Source organism: Aythya ferina (genome assembly GCF_964211825.1).
Source record: "Aythya ferina genome assembly, chromosome: 1".
Classification (NCBI taxonomy): Eukaryota; Metazoa; Chordata; class Aves; order Anseriformes; family Anatidae; genus Aythya; species Aythya ferina.
Genome location: NC_140296.1, coordinates 337,782 through 353,338, shown reverse-complemented (window position 1 = coordinate 353,338; position 15,557 = coordinate 337,782). Strand labels below are relative to the sequence as shown.

The 15,557-nt window shown below is 53.8% G+C and overlaps 1 protein-coding gene across 1 annotated transcript; it reads left to right on the top strand.

Moving 5' to 3' along the window:
* Positions 1 to 11,882: 11,882 nt before the first annotated feature.
* On the top strand, positions 11,883 to 14,585 carry RPS11 (ribosomal protein S11). The gene is made up of 5 exons (XM_084493444.1): positions 11,883 to 11,984; positions 12,282 to 12,413; positions 12,639 to 12,714; positions 13,398 to 13,527; positions 14,420 to 14,585. The coding sequence occupies exons 1-5, from the start codon at positions 11,970 to 11,972 to the stop codon at positions 14,541 to 14,543; spliced, it is 477 nt and encodes a 158-aa protein (XP_084349570.1). The 5' UTR covers positions 11,883 to 11,969; the 3' UTR covers positions 14,544 to 14,585.
* Positions 14,586 to 15,557: the final 972 nt, after the last annotated feature.

The following is a 15,557-nucleotide window of genomic DNA, read 5'->3' as shown; positions in this document are numbered from 1 at the left end:
CTGCACGGCGCATGCTGTGTTATGTTTCAGCACCGAGCCTCATCCGACGCTGGACGACCCATTCATTACCCTCAGTCACTTATGCTCCTGCCATTTTTTTGCCTTGATAAATGTTTCATTGTGCTGTCTGCAAAGTGGTTTCGTCACATCTCATGGGCTTTTTAATTAGCGCTGTTCCTCCACCAGCAGTATTTTCTTGGTAAAAAGCAGGAACTGTACTCAATGAATTTAAACTGACTGATAACATCATTTTGACCTTTTCAGCTGCTGCTTTTCAAAATTCATATTTAGCCTGCTCTCTTTGAAGAAAGATGTTGCAACAGACACCGGGGCAAGCGCAGCCATCCTGCCTCTCCGTGGTAGGGAAGGTCACAGAACAACAATTCAATCACAAACACTTAAAACATGTTCTGGGCAGAGGCTCTGTGTTGAAAACCTCAGCAGGAGGGTATTTGTCACGACAAAAGTGCATCCATCAGTGCAGCACCACAAGAAAGCACATTTTTAATAATTTATTAAATAATTATTAATCTTTTAAAATGCACTTGGTACATGTGCACAGTTCCTCCTAGAGAGTAGAAAAGAGGAAAAACATCGTGGATAAATGACACAAACAAGGTGCTGAGCCAGGCTGGCTGATGAAATACCCTTTTATTACCCCCAAGAGCCACAAACGCAAGGTCTGCTTGGGCTTCTGGCAGCAGCCGGCCGCTGTCGGCCGTGCCGGGGCTATTGCATTATCACAGCCACTCTCACACCTTCATGTCAGACCTGTTACCTTGATGTCTGTTCTGGTACGACTTTGCACCTTTCGGTGCTGCTTGCATGAAACACCTCCCCTGAATTCTCTCTACTTCACATTGCTGCGGGAGATGGAGGAAATGTTGCCTCGGTGGCAGCGTCACCTGGAGCCTGACTGCTTCTTTGGAGCTGTACCGTGAGGGTGCTGGCTCTGGTGTGTGTTGTCATCTGTATCGTTCAACCTCCCACCAAACCTTCCCACATAGACCAAAGGAAATGATGGGATGGGATGGGATGGGATGGGATGGGATGGGATGGGATGGCATAGCATGGCATGGCATGGGGATGGCATGGCATGGCATGGCATGGCATGGAACAGTTCAGCTGGAAGGGACCTCCAGAGACCATCTAGCCCAACTATCTGACCACTTCAAGGCTAACCAAAAATTAAAGCATATTACTGAAGACATTGTCCAAATGTCTCGAGCACTGACAGGCTTGGGGCACCTCTCTAAGAAAAACTCAGCCCCAAGGCCTAAAGCAATTGATGGCTGCACAAAATCCAGGCTGCAGCCTTCTCCCCCATCTCCACGTGGAGGCTGAGGCTGGCTCTTGACACCAGGCACAGCACAGCCCGCCGTGGTGGGGACAGGGACACGATGGCACTGGGCAGGGGAGCAGCAACACAGGAGCAGCCCTGTGGCCAGCGCTGTGCCCAGGTGGCAGCACTGCCCTGCAACCAGCGCTGCTTTCCCTCACCTCTGGTGCTCAGGTGCCGCAGGGTAACTGTGGGGCTGCAACACCTGTGGGACCACACGAACGCCCTGGCCACCTCAGTGTGCACAGAGGGACACGTGGGTGCGAGCAGAGGGGAAGTTCCAAGGCACAACCCAGCAGGAAAGCGACCTCTGCTCTGTGGCCATCATGCACATCACTGAGTCTTTGAAACGCAGCCTCATTAAACCCGTTTGGGTTTGATGTTGGAGGAGCTGGAAATAAAGAAATAAGTCACTGCCTTGTGCTGATGAAACTTTTAGTCCCTGAGATATGAGCTACAGTGCTTCACTGGTGGTCCAGGGCTGTTTGTCCCCGAACCCCTCTTTGAGCACTTTTGCATCTAGCACATGGGCAGCACAAGTGCTCACACTGCGGTTAACAGCTCAGCACGGGGGGGTTCATCCCAGCGCTGCCTCTGGAGAACGCCAACCTGCACGAAGATGGGTGCCGAAAGCGAGACCTTGGCCAAACACAGCCTAACGCAGAGGCACGGACAGAACTGCAGCCCCCATGGAGCTGTGTGGGTGCTGGGAGCCACCAGAGGAAGCGTCCTGGTGCTTGCAGCAGGTGGAGGGAGCTCGCTGGGGGGTGTTGTGGCTGCAGGAGGCTGAGCGCTCAGGGGCCGCAGTCTCATGGGGCTGTGCCTGGGATGGGGCTGCAGGGACCAGCGCTGCCATCCACGTTTATTGAATCATGCCTGCTGCCAGAGGAAATGTCTTTCATTACTCTGCCGTTTATTGCTCTGATCTGTGCTTTCTGTTTGACTCCTCAGCCATGGTTTATATTTCTCTTCTGGTACAAGCTCTGCTTTTAAAGCCAAGTAAACATCAATAGATGCGCGGTGTGTTTGCTGCCCCTAGAGCTGATAGAAACCCCTCAGACATCACACCTCCTTATGTATACATCTGTGGATATACCCTGACACTCAGCAGCACAACCACTGCCATCCTCCCATGTCCCACGCTGAGCAGCACCCAGCCAGCACTGCCTGGGGCCGGGGACGCTGGCAGCGGCAGCAGCAGCTCAGAAAGCACCGGTGTCCCCATGCCCCTGGCAGCACACGGGGATGCTGCGTTTCAGCCAGGTCCTGTCCTGTGATGGGTGCTGCACGTGGTGGCATCAGGAGGAGCGTGGGCAGCCACAGATAGGCACAGGCATGTGCACAGAAGGGAGGCAGGAACAAGGAAGGGGCCTTTAAAAAATGCCAATTTATCCTCTCCAAGTGTTGTATCGGCAGTTCTGGGCTCTGCCCCTCCAAAGGTTACACGCACAGCCTGTCCATGCAACAGGAAGGGTGATGGAGGCACGTGCAGGCCCCACCGTTGTTGGGGTGGCAGCTCCATGCTGGGCAGCCTGAAGGGCTTATGTGGGCTTATGCTGCATCAAAGGGATGTCAGTGAGGAGGCTTGGAGACTACAGAGCATGGTCAGTCTGAAGGCAAGTAAATTCATTTCCATAGCACGGCGGCTGAAATGAAGAGAGCAGCAAGTGGCAGAGAGGGAAAGAGGAGCTGAAATAAGTGCAATGTGGGGTAATTTAGTTTCCAGATGAGAGAATTTATTCCAAAATTTATCTGAAGATCCCTGACCTTGGGAAAGTTGGACGTAGACAGAAAAGTGATCAAGTGCACCCTAAAACTGAAGCCATTAATGAGATTGCCACTCTTCCATGCCTGGGGTGGCACAGACACCATTTGCTCCACACTATGCCCTCAGCCACCAGCTTCTCTTGGGCTCTGCCCGTGCCAGGCAGGGTCCCCAGGAACCACACAGAGCCTCCTGCCACGTGCCCACCACAGCGAAGTGTCTTTGGCCAGGGACCTCCCGGGTGATGATCGGCTGCTGCCACCGCACTGGGCAGTGCAGGCTTCCAGGACGTGTTCCCCCATCCCCAGAGCCCCAGCTAAGGATTTTAGAGAGCAAAGAGCCGGGCCCCCGCCTCCAGAAGTGCTTTTTGTCACTTGTCCTCGACACTGCAGATTCTGTAAATTTCGGCACGAGCAGGAAAGCACAGAGCCTTGGCAAAGCTCCAAAGTGCAGCAGCCCCATGTCCCAGCCGCACAGGGGAAGCAGCAGGGTCCTGGCCAGGGCAGCAGGGCAGAGCCAGCACAGCTTTGGGTGTTAGGAGCGAGCGCTGTCACATGGGGGCTGCTCGCCCTGCCATTGCTGATGCTCCTTGCTCGGCAGGAGAGGCAAGGAGCAAGCAGGGTGCAGACACAAGTCAGCCTCCCACCTCCTGTATGGCACCTGTCTCTGATAAGAATTATAATTGGGTTGTTACAAACGGGCTTGTTGGGATTACTCGCAAGAGCAGCACATCAGCCAGATAAATCTGCTTAAGGAAAGCACGGGAGTAAAGGCGAAGGACTAATTGCTCTGGCGAATAAAGGCTCTGGTTAATCTTCCAAGGACAAAATGATCAAGGCATTTCCACATGGGAGGTGATGGCAGCCTCCCCGGCAGCCAGTGGGGCTCTGGGCACTGCCAGATGCTGGCATCACACCTGGGTGGCTGGGAAGCGTGGGGACAAACTGGTCCCAGGGCTTGGTGCCATGGGAGCCAGGCAGCACCACCATCAGTATTGCACCAAAGGGGATTCAGAAAACCTCACCTCACCATGGGCATTGCTGCCCCTCCTTCCACCCCCGCCCATCACAGCGACCGCCCTGGGGTCTCCCCCCAATGACGGACCCCTGCCACACTTGGCACTTGCCACGAGAGGTGGCCTCAGGGCCACCACAACAGCACTGCGGTGGGAAAGCCTGAGGCAGGTCCAGGAACTGGGGGGAAATGGGCTACAAAATATGAAGGGGGGATAGGGAGGATGGAGAGGGGTCTTCATCAAGGAACAGCCTTTCCAAGAAGCTTGCATCAAGCAATTTGGTAGAGCAAGGGGAAAATTGGGTGAAGGACATCTGACCAGGCAGTGGAGAAAGCGAGGAGGAGCAGGGCCAGCAGAGGAAGACCTGCAGAGGTTTCTCTGCAAGTTTCCCATCCACTGTGCCCCGCTGGATGGCAAGTCCATCCGCTCCCACCCTGCTCCAGCAGGGCCACCCACAGCAGGCCACTCTGCACCACATCCAGGCAGCTTTCGGAGACCTCCAAGCACAGAGACTGCAGGACCTCTCTGGGCAAACTAGGTTGACCAATGTTTTCATGAAAAACGTTAAGGTGTCAATATAGTATTATTTCACCTTCCAAAATCCATGAAGACGTGGACAAGCACTCGATACAGCACATCCAGACTCACAGTGACTGAAGTGTTGATTTGCATAGCAGAATGAGCAATGGGGGACAAAATAATTATATCACAAGCTACCACAGATAAATCTCATCAATAGTAGCATAGTCACCAAGAAGCCAGACTGTCCCAGTGCCACCCCTGCTCAGTCACTACAAATCCCCGTGTCCCCTGCAAGGATGTACAGCTCCATCTATTCTGCTGCTTGCATTCATCTGCTGAGAAAAGGAGAAGCACTGTATTTGGGGGCCCTCCAAGCAGAACATAATCCTGCATATGTGTGTAGATAGAAGCCAAGTTGTGTACTGGAAAGAATCTGAAAGTCTGAACTTTAGAACAGAAAAAGTTAATTCCCCTTACATTTGTATTCGGTGCTCATCCATGGCATTCTCTCCTCTGCAATAACTGACTTCAGACATCGAGCCTGTCTGTGCCCTCCTTGCAGACACACATTAAGAGAGAACAATAAATGTGCAATATGGTGTTTCTGTACCTGGGTACAGGGTAAATTGAAATAACTTTTGAACAAAGCTTTATTTATGAACTTGAAATTGGATTATCAAGTTGTTGGCATATAGTGCAGCAGCGCTTCTTTTTCAAGACATTCAAGAAATTTCCAGACAGATGCAATCCCTTCCTCTGAAGATCTCCAGACAGTCCCTAATTTCCTAAACCTTCCCGATAAACATATCTGCCTGCATGCGTTCGTGCTGATGTTAACAGTCCAGCAGACAAACAGATCATGATTGTGGAGCTGCAGCACCACGGGCAACAATCCGCAGGCTCTATTCTCTTGGTTAAAAGCCACTACGAGACTTCCAGGACAACATCAGTGGGAAGTCGGATGGATTTTGTTTCGGGGGCATGCTGACACAAGAGCTCACGCAGCAGACCAGCTGAGAGGGAGTATGAAAGCTGATGGTGAGAGCCAAGTGCTGGGATGATAGAGCCCGTGTGGTGACCCCATCCCGAGGGTACCTGCAGGGCGTGAGGGGAGAGCAGCTTGGCAGGGAGCCTGGCCCACGGCCCCTTTGAGCACCAGCCAGCCGGGGGGCCTGGAGCACCTCTGCCGTGAGGAGAGGCTGCGAGAGCTGGGGCTGCTCAGCCTGCAGGGGAGGAGGCTCCGGGGGAGGCTCTCGCCAGGGGTGCCCAGGGCCAGGAGCAGAGGCCCCGGGCCCAGCCTGGAGGCCGGGAGGTGCCCTCTGGGCCCCAGGCAGCACTGCTGTGCCGGGCGGGTGCCCAGAGAGGGGCTGGGGGCTCCTCCGCGGGGGCTCCAGCAGCCGCCGGGACGTGAGGCTGGGTGAGCAGCTCCATGGTCACACCCGGGGGTTCTGTGATCTTGCCACAGCAGCCAGGGCTGAGGCAGGTACTCCTGTGGCGTGAAGACACAAGAAATCCACCTCGAAGCCTGAAGCATCTTGGCTGGAGGGGAAGGCTGTGCGCAGGAGGCTTTGTCTGGCTGCTTTCCCTCAAAGACAGGGTCTACGTCCATGTGAGCCAGGAAGCAGTCACGGTGCCCTCCTCCCCAGGGGACAGCTCCGCACCACATCCAAGTGCAGGGGCTGCAAGAGTGGGGGACCTCCCCACCCGTGTCTTTGACAGAGCTTTACAGTGCAAAGCCCACAGCCACAGCTGGGCTGTAGTTTTGTGTAAGTAATCTATAAACCTGTTTTGCTGATTGTTCAGTTGCTGTTGCCCTACTTAACTGCATATTTGTGCCGAGGCTGCAAATTGTTTGAAGAATGCATTTGTGCCTTCTTCCTGCAGGACTAAGCACGTTGTGGAGAAAGTGCCACTACAAATTAATTTTTAAATCTGCTAGATTTCAAAATCTCAGATGATAATGTCTAGAGGAAGGAGTTTGAGTCTACCCAAGGTCCAGGTACACACTTCAGGCAAATAAAACTAGGATGGGACAATAAACGATGTGCATTATGGCACGAGCTCTGGCCTTCTCACCCTGCTCAGGTGCATTATGTGAGCTACTGGCCCCTGCAGATGTGCTAGAGCTGACTGCTTTCGAGCCTTTGGCAATATTTTAGGTTTGGAATATTTGAACAAGCGTCAGGGTTTAAGCTAAGGTCATACAAGTACCATTAATTTCACTAGGTCTTCAATGTGACAACCTGTAACTTCCCAACAAACCTTGTCACACAGACCTGCAGGAGCACAGCCACACATTTACACTGAGAAAGAGCAAAGTGCTTCAACAGACAAGGAGGGTGTGGGTTCCGACATAGAGACCACAAGCAACGGTGCAGAAGGCTCTCCAGTTTCTCAGGAGGTCCCTACTGGTGGTCTCTTTTCTCATGTGACAAGTGATGGGACATGAGGAAGCTGCCTCAAGTGGTGCCAGGGGAAATTTAGGTTGGATGTCAGGAAGAATTTCTTCATGGAGAGAGTGGGCATGCATTGGAATGGGCTGCCCGGAGAGGTGGTGGAGTCCCCATCCCTGGAGGTACTGAGGGGATGTGTGGATGTGGCACTGAGGGACATGGGCTAGTGGTGGGACTGTCAGGGTGACAGTCACAAAGGAAACTTTAATGTCTTTTCCAATAATGTGTCTGTGCTTCTGTGATTGTACCAGCAACCACGTGTCAGCCGCTGTAACTGGCAGGAAGGCTCCCCCAGTCTGCTGGCTAGCCAAGTCAGCACTGGACCTGAGGCATCTCTGAGCCCGTGGCCACCCTCAGGCGATTTCCCTGCTCTGAGCCAGGGTGGTTGGAAAGGGGAAAGTGCAGGGGCACAGCGCCTGCACCACCCCGGGGGGGGCAGAGCTTTTCTCTTGTCTTTGGCTCTGCACTGCCTCACCCAGGACGTGATGTGCTCCTCAACACAGCATGCCATCAATGCCAGCCGTCCCCTTCAAGTGGTGCAGGAGCTCCTCGGCTCACAGGAAGACAGGAGAGGGAGGGAGGCTTCGGGCAGCACTCGCATCCCCCCTACCCACCCAGTGCCTGCTCGGCACTGGGGGTCTGCTCAAGCACTGAGCTGTGCCAGGAGCATGTGAAGCTGCTGCTTTGCAAACCCTCATCATCAGGGCTGCTAACAATCGCTGCAAGACCTAATGAGACGTTAACAGGAGGGACGGCAGGAAGATAACAGGCAAAATGTTTAATGGGCTACTGCTTTAGAGCACTTTAAGCCTTAACTTTGTGCTTGGTCAAGCACAATTTGCCGCTGGTAAAATCTACACTGGCTGTTCCCGACTGCCTCCCCTCGCTTTGCCTGTTTGGATACAGGGATCACGAGAGGACACGCTCCGTGCTCCTTCCAGTGACTGGGCTGTGGCTGAGCGCTCCACAGTCCTCTGCCTTCTCCTGCCTTTCCTTCTGAAGGACTGGAGCCGTCCTAGCCGTTTCCCAGTTATCAGAGAAACCCTTGGGTGTTTCAGAGAGGGACAGGAGCCTTGGAATCACACTGAACTGTAGACCCAGGAAAAAAATAACTGTTCAAGAGCTGAGCTGCAGGGCAGGGTGGGGAAAGGGGGTGTCATGGGGGCCCAGCCACCATGACCAAGCCCTCACTGCTGAGAACGCAGGTCTTGGCATCATCCCTGCCCTGCTGGGACCCAGCACGTGCAGCACGGGTGGGCTGGGTCCACGTGGGGTGTGCCCGAGGGGCAGCAGGACCAAAGCACCCGAGCTGCCCAGGACAGAGTTCAACGGGTGCCCATACCCGGAGGTCCGTGATAGCCTGCCCCTAAGCCCATCGAGTCCTCAGCCTGGGAATCCTGGTGGGGGGCACTGGGCCCTGCCCCTGCCCGGCAGCACTCAGACCATCGGAGCTGCGAGCTCAGAGAGGCTCCCTGGCAGAGGGTGCTGCCTCCAGCACACAGCCCTGCCCCGCGGGGTTTGGAGCTACGATGCTGATCAGAGGCTGCAGCACCTCCCCTGTGGAGAAAGGCTGAGAGAGCTGGGGCTGTCCAGCCCGGAGAAGAGAAGGCTCCAGGGTGTCCTTGTGGCATCCTTTCAATACTTAAAGTGGGCTTATAAAAAAGGTGGAGAGTGACTTTTTGCTCAGGGAGACAATGGCAGGACAAGGAACAAATGTCCTGTCACTAAGACCAATGAATGGTCTTAAACTAAAATAAGGGGAGATTTAGATTAGATGTTAGGAGGACTCCCTGCCTGGAACAAGGAGCTGGCCAAGGGGACTGGGCAGGTCATGCCAGGTGAGCACCAAATAAGCACCAACGGCCTGACAAAGGTCTAAACGGAACACGTGTGACACCGTAACAAAGAGGATTGGCAGAACTGAATTCAAATAAAACGTGATGAGCACACAGTGCTATCGATGTTTGGTGCTTGGGAGTGTTCAGCGTGTGGATGAAGTGATCACCCAAGGAACATCACCAGCAGAAAACGTGAAGGAGAGACGCTATCAGGGATGGCAGTGATAGGACAAGGGGTAACTGCTTTAAAGTAAAAGAGGGTAGGTTTTGTTTAGATGTTAGGAGGAAATCCTTCCCTCTGAGGGCACTGAGGCCCTGGCCCAGGCTGCCCCCAGGAGCTGGGGGTGCCCTATCACTGGCAGTGCCCAAGGCCAGGCTGGGGGGGCTGGGGGCAGGGGGCCCTGCCCATACGGGGTTGGAACTAGATGATCTTGAAGGTCCCTTCCAACCCAAACCATTCTGTGATTGTATGATTTAATCAAGTGTAAAAAGGAACCGATCTGAATTCATTCCAGTTGGACCCCGGCGTGCACCAACCCCCAGCACAGCACCCTCACCATCTGCAGCACTGCTGGGCTGAGAACCCCGACCAACACACCCAGGCACAGCACAGGGAAGCTCTGCCCTGCAGCAGAGCCCGAGGGCTGTGGCCGTGGGACCCATGGGACCAGTGGGACCCTTGGGACCAGTGAGACCGGTGGGACATGTGGGACTGGTGTCCCGGGCAGCCAGAGCCCCTGGCAGAGGGCAGTGTGGTGGGAAGCACAGCAATACAAATGCACTTCAAGGTACCCCAAAGGCCAAACCTGCATGTTGGGAGAGGATCTGGCTGCCCCAAACACAGCATTTTCAGTGGCTATTGGTCTGCTGCAAACAACCAGCAGGAAAACAGTTCCATAATCTGTCTCACAACCTAACACTGCAGGTCATACAACAAGCACAATTTTGTTTCCTTCCTGTGTCATTTCAAAGCACCTCAGATCTTCCCCTCCAGCTGCCAGAAGACACCTGCTGCTAGCTCATCCCTGGTGCTCTCAGCCCAGCTTCTGGAGCTGGTGAAGCATCCTCTAGTTTTCTCCATAACGGCAGTACGGATCTGTGGTCTCTTGTGTGGCCAGACAATGCCCAGAGGAAAAAGTCCTCTCTGGCCAGACAGTGTCTGTGCTCTGCCATTTCCTGAGCCCCTACGCAATATTCTGAAGATGTTTCCAGCCAAGGGCCATTGAAAGGAATGTTTAGCCCTATCTTGAAATGCACGGCTGCTTGCAGGATCAGCAGGAAGACAGCAGCACCAGCACAGTGGAGAGGAGACCCCTCACCCCATCCAGGGAGCCGGTGCTCACCCACCCTACAGCCACAGCGCTGCACTCTGCTGCTGACAGCTGGGCTCCTGATCATCCTGTTGTCTGAAATTCCCTTTTTATTGCTTTAAATCAATGGAGCTCAGCAGTGTGACACCACCAGCTTCATCCCTGGTCTTGAGACAGCTCTGCCCATGTGGACCCAGCTCTTCTTGGCCTGCTGCTGCAGCCGCTGCACCCAGGGGCAAGCTGCTCCCCACTGGTAGCGGGCTGATCTGAATGCTGCAAGACACCCACAGGTTTGCCCATCTAAAGAAGAAAAAAAAAAAAGGGCTATCATCTTTTATTCCCCTACTCTTTACAATTCTTGATGAGTTAAAGGCAGCATATGACTCAGTTTCATTTTCAGTGTCATACAGGTGAGTTATGCAATGCTATATTCTTTATTTATTCATCAGCTTATGGGTAATTAGTGGAGACAGTAATTAATGGTAATTTTCAGGAGAATTTAGTTACGTATCACCTTTTCATGTTGCTTTCCCCCTGAGAGTTTGAAGACTTTGAAGACAATCCATATAAAAACCCTTGCGGTCTCCCTGCCATCCATTCAGACCACGATACTGCAGCGGCTCCAGGGCAAGAGCCCACCCAGACCCTTATGTAGCCGCAGGAAGATCCACGGCCCACTGACCAAAACTCAGAAACATTCCTGTCCCCTGCCATGTGCCAGGGGCTGCAATCCTGCTCAAGGTGCAGGCAGGCTGGGAGCAGCACATCCATTTGCCAGGCAGAACAGCACCGAGAGCCAGGGGCCCACCTGGCCCCGCGCCACAGCTCCATGGAGCACGGGGAAGAGAAAGCACTTGCGACACCTCTGGACGTGCCCAGCTGCTGAGGACTTTCAGCCCCAGAGACCTCCTGAGCTGGTGTTGATGCAGATTTAGGAAACACAAACAGATTTTTGCTCTGTGAACTTGCCCAGGCCCCCCACCAGTCCCATGTGTTCAGCATCAGCAGCCCCTGAGCAAGGAGCTCCGTTGGGGCTTACTCTCAAGCTGCCTTTCGTTCTGAACCTCACTTCTGCTGGGTTCCGGCTCATTCCTTATTTCTAGTGCTGGAAGAGGCACTGGGAGAGTCAAACATCCACAGAAATTAACTCTGCCTTGCTAGAAGTGACTTTGACTCCAGTGACAGTTCCCCGTGCACTCAGCCCCTGACGAGGCCTTGAGGGTGACGGACAGGATGCCTCTCAAAAGAGCTCTAAAAAGCCATTATCCTCTCCTTCATCTTCAGCTGATTAATTGTGTGACGTGCTGTAAACAGGATACCACACGGGATTGGTTTAAAATAACTTTATTTGCATCACAATAATATTACACTGCTATTTTTATATAAAAGCTAAGCTTTTTTATATAAAGCTAAGCTAAGATAGATTCACTGTGTTTCCTGAGGCGCCCCACTGCATGCCGGGAGACCAGGACCGCTGAAAATTCAAATTTCGGTCCAACCCTGGTAAAATTATTAACAGTTTCTGAAGGGGACCTTGACGAAGCCCAATTAAATCATTCTGCTCCCCCCCCCCCCCCGCACCCCCCCCCACCACACCACGGCGGGCCCCGAGCCGCGCTGCGCTAGCCCCGCCCCAACCCGTGACGCCACTTCCGGCGCTCGCCCCGCCCCGCCGGATAAGCGGCGCCGCGCGGAGCCCCGGGCTCTTTTCCGCCGCGCGGCTCAAGATGGCGGACACGCAGGTGGGGCCGCGCCGCCACGGGGAGGGCGCGGGGCCTGGGCACGGCCTGCACCCGGCCTGCACCCGGCCTCCTGCGGGCTGGGGGCTGCCATCCGGCATGGGTCGGGCCGGCCGGTGCCGGGGAGTGGCTGCGGAGGCGGCAGGAGGCCTGCGGGCGGGCAGGGGGCCCCGGGGTGCCGGGGGGGAGCCCCCGCTACCAGCCAGGAGCCGGGCCCCAGGGTGGGGGTGGGGTCCCAGCGAGGTCCCGGGGGGGTTCTGTGCCCAGAGCCCTTCGTGATGCCCCCCTCTTTCCCCGCAGACCGAGAGGGCCTACCAGAAGCAGCCCACGATCTTCCAGAACAAGAAGCGGGTGCTGCTGGGCGAGGGCGGCAAGGAGAAGCTCCCCCGCTACTACAAGAACATCGGCCTCGGCTTCAAGACTCCCAAGGAGGTAAGGCCCGGCCTCCTCGCAGCACCTGGGTCGGCAGCGCTGCCTCAGCCCCGCTCCTGGGCTCGCGGCTTGGGCAGCCGTGCCCTGAAAGCTGTGGGGGGCCTTCTGTGGGGCTGTGTGGGTCTGCTCGTGGGCTGGGGTCGTTATGGATCCTCTGCACCATCATTGAGCCCCTGCACTGCCTGGACTGTTTGACCCAACACTGATAACTGGTTCTTTTTGCAGGCTATTGAGGGCACGTACATTGATAAGAAGTGCCCCTTCACTGGTAATGTCTCCATCCGTGGCCGAATCCTGTCAGGTGAGTCGTGAAGCTCGTTAAGGAGTAATGCTGTGAACACAGCCATGTTACCCACTGCTGTGGTGAGCATACGAAGCCCATGACTTCTGAGTGTCAATACAGAGCTGCTGGGAAGCTCAGCTGTGGTCCTTGAGCTGCACATGATGCCATTCTCACGATGGTCTTCCAAGCCTCATGGTGAAGGGGCTTTGACGACGATGCCCTTGTGGCTTTGCTGATGCCTGCAGCAAGGACCTGTTGCTGGTGCTAACCATTCTGGCTGCACCATGCTGCAGTGTTGATGTTGATATAATGCAGTAGCAGATAGTGCAGGGAGTGATGGTGCTAGGAAATGTACCAGACTGCTTTAGAAAGTCACCAAAAATACAAAAAAATCATTTAATTCATAATACAAACTTGGAGGCTGTAGCTTGATAGGTGAGAAGAAAAGCTTTTCATCCTGGTAGAATGAGGGTTTTAGAGCATCTCTCAAAGGATGCTTTATAACTTACTGAGGTAGGGCAGGAGAAATTACCAGAATTGTCGGGCACTGCCTTCAAGTGTCAGGTGCTGCTCCTCACTGCTGATGTTGGATAGCTTGTCTGAAAGTGTTCTCCATTAGTTACGTGCAGATCCCCAGCTGACTTACTAACAGTCAGTGTGTCCTTGCTTGTGCTCGTTGTCACCTTCCCTCCTGCCCCCAGGTGTGGTTACCAAGATGAAGATGCAGCGCACCATCGTCATCCGCCGGGACTACTTGCACTACATCCGCAAGTACAACCGCTTTGAGAAGCGCCATAAGAACATGTCTGTGCATCTCTCCCCCTGCTTCAGGTGCGTGCAAGCCCCGCGGTGCAGCAGTGGCTGTGCAGAGTGCTGACCCACGCAGAGCAGGGGTACAGAAGTGCCATGTGCTCAGGGGCCTGATAGTCCTGTATCCAATGTGCGTGCTGCCGCACCTAGCTTCTGCCTAAAATCTGAAGGGGGCTGCGCATCAGTGGGCCAAGTGCAGTTCTGTTGCTGCTTCTGACCTGGAACGTGTTTGCTGGTGGTGATGTCTGAACTCACGATGGTCTTCAGAGCCCCTGCTGGTGAAGGAGGCTGCTGACAATGCCAGTGGCAATTGCTGAACCATCAGACACGTTCTGATCTGTCTGCCTGTTGCCTTCTGAAGCCATGCACCCTTACAGCTTTATAGTTTCTGAAAAAGGGCAAAACATCTGGGACTGAAGTTTCCAAAGTAAATGCTGAGGCCAATGAGGACAGGCTCAAAGCATTTTTGCCTGTGGTTTACTTCCTAAGCTCATCCATGGAGCGCAGGGTTTCCAGGGAAACCTGGGTGAGATGAACGCTAGCCCAGGTGAGTCAGGTTGAGAGCTTCTAGCCTGTGACCTGAGGGGAAACTCCTGATGGCTGAAGGGTTTCCCTTCAGGTGCTTGGCACTCATCCTGCTTTTGTGAAAAGCTTGCGTTTGGTCTTGTCTTGAGTTGGTGCTCATGTGGAGTGACAGGCCTGAGGCAGCTCAGGGAGTGAGTGCTGCTTTCTTAGCACACGTCTTTGCAGCGCTTCAAGTTGTACCTTCTGGACTTAGAGCTCGAAGTATGCAAGGCCCCTTTCAGTGCTGCTACACAGCAGCATTTCTAGCATCACGTAATGCAGATGTCTGTGCTAATCATGTGTGAATGCAGGAAATTCACCCCATGCAATGCTGGTGTTGTCTTTGCAGGGATGTCCAGATCGGGGACATCGTCACCGTCGGAGAGTGCCGTCCCCTCAGCAAGACTGTCCGCTTCAACGTCCTCAAGGTCACAAAGGCTGCTGGCACCAAGAAGCAATTCCAGAAGTTTTAAAACCAGCGTAATCAGGAAAAATAAAGCTTTTATAAAAGTCTACCCTGTGTGTATGATGTGAAATTAATAGTACAGGAATGCAACAGCACACGTGAACTCCTCAGACCCCAGAAGTGGGTGAGCTGTTCTTGAGGAAATGTGAGGGTGTTACAGAGACGCTGCTCTGATATTCCAGGTTCCCTGGTCAGGAGAGGTGAAGGTTTGGCACAAGTGAGGGTCATGGAATGCTTGTTGTGCCTTTGTCAGTAAGTGGGGATGGTGACTTTTTTTTTGTGGAACTGACACAATCTGGCTAGTCCTAGCGAGCGAGTGGTCCTCAGTTGGTAGCGTGTGGCCGGCTCTCAGCCTGCCCTGAAGAGCACTGCCTTTTGCTGTCCCAGGCTTTGTGTTACAGGGCAGGCTGAGCAAAACTCGATGTTAAATGTATGGGTAAACCACCCAGTAAAGAGGAAGGGGCATTCTCTGCCTGCTGTCAGTCATGTTTTGCAGAGTTCTGACCCCAGTTCTAAGCTGATCCTCGGTGTGCTGTTTCACCTTCCCTGGCATAGCTGTAGGAAGTAACAGATTGGAGATTACATAATTATTTGGTTTAGAGTGTAAACTCGGTGGTAACAAAGGTGGTTGTGAATGTAAAGATCATTTCTCAGCTTAAATGTGTATTTAAAGAGGAAGATGCCATGTGGTGTTTTCACACACAAAGGTGTAAGCACAGTTGCAAGGATGCAGTGCGTCAGCAATTGAGCAAATGGGAATCAATGCTAAAGGAACTGCTTCTCCTACAGATTTATTTGGGGGTGAGAGCTGCTTACAGTTCCAGCAGTCAGGAGGAGTCATTCTCAGAACTGAGTAGGCCCCATAGGACACTGGTGCCACATCTGGGGGAGAGCAAGAGGAGCAGTGGTGTGCAGTATGGATGGCACTTCTCTTGTCTCAGAGCAGAAGGGACTCATGAACCAGAGGGGTAACAACTGCAGTTCAGTATTTTAGGCCCCACTTAGACCCCCAGTAGATAAG

Coding starts and splice junctions, on each gene's coding strand:
- RPS11 (XM_084493444.1), top strand. Junction 12,414..12,638: donor GCTTCAAGACTCCCAAGGAG/GTAAGGCCCGGC, acceptor TTCTTTTTGCAG/GCTATTGAGGGCACGTACAT. Junction 13,528..14,419: donor CATCTCTCCCCCTGCTTCAG/GTGCGTGCAAGC, acceptor TTGTCTTTGCAG/GGATGTCCAGATCGGGGACA.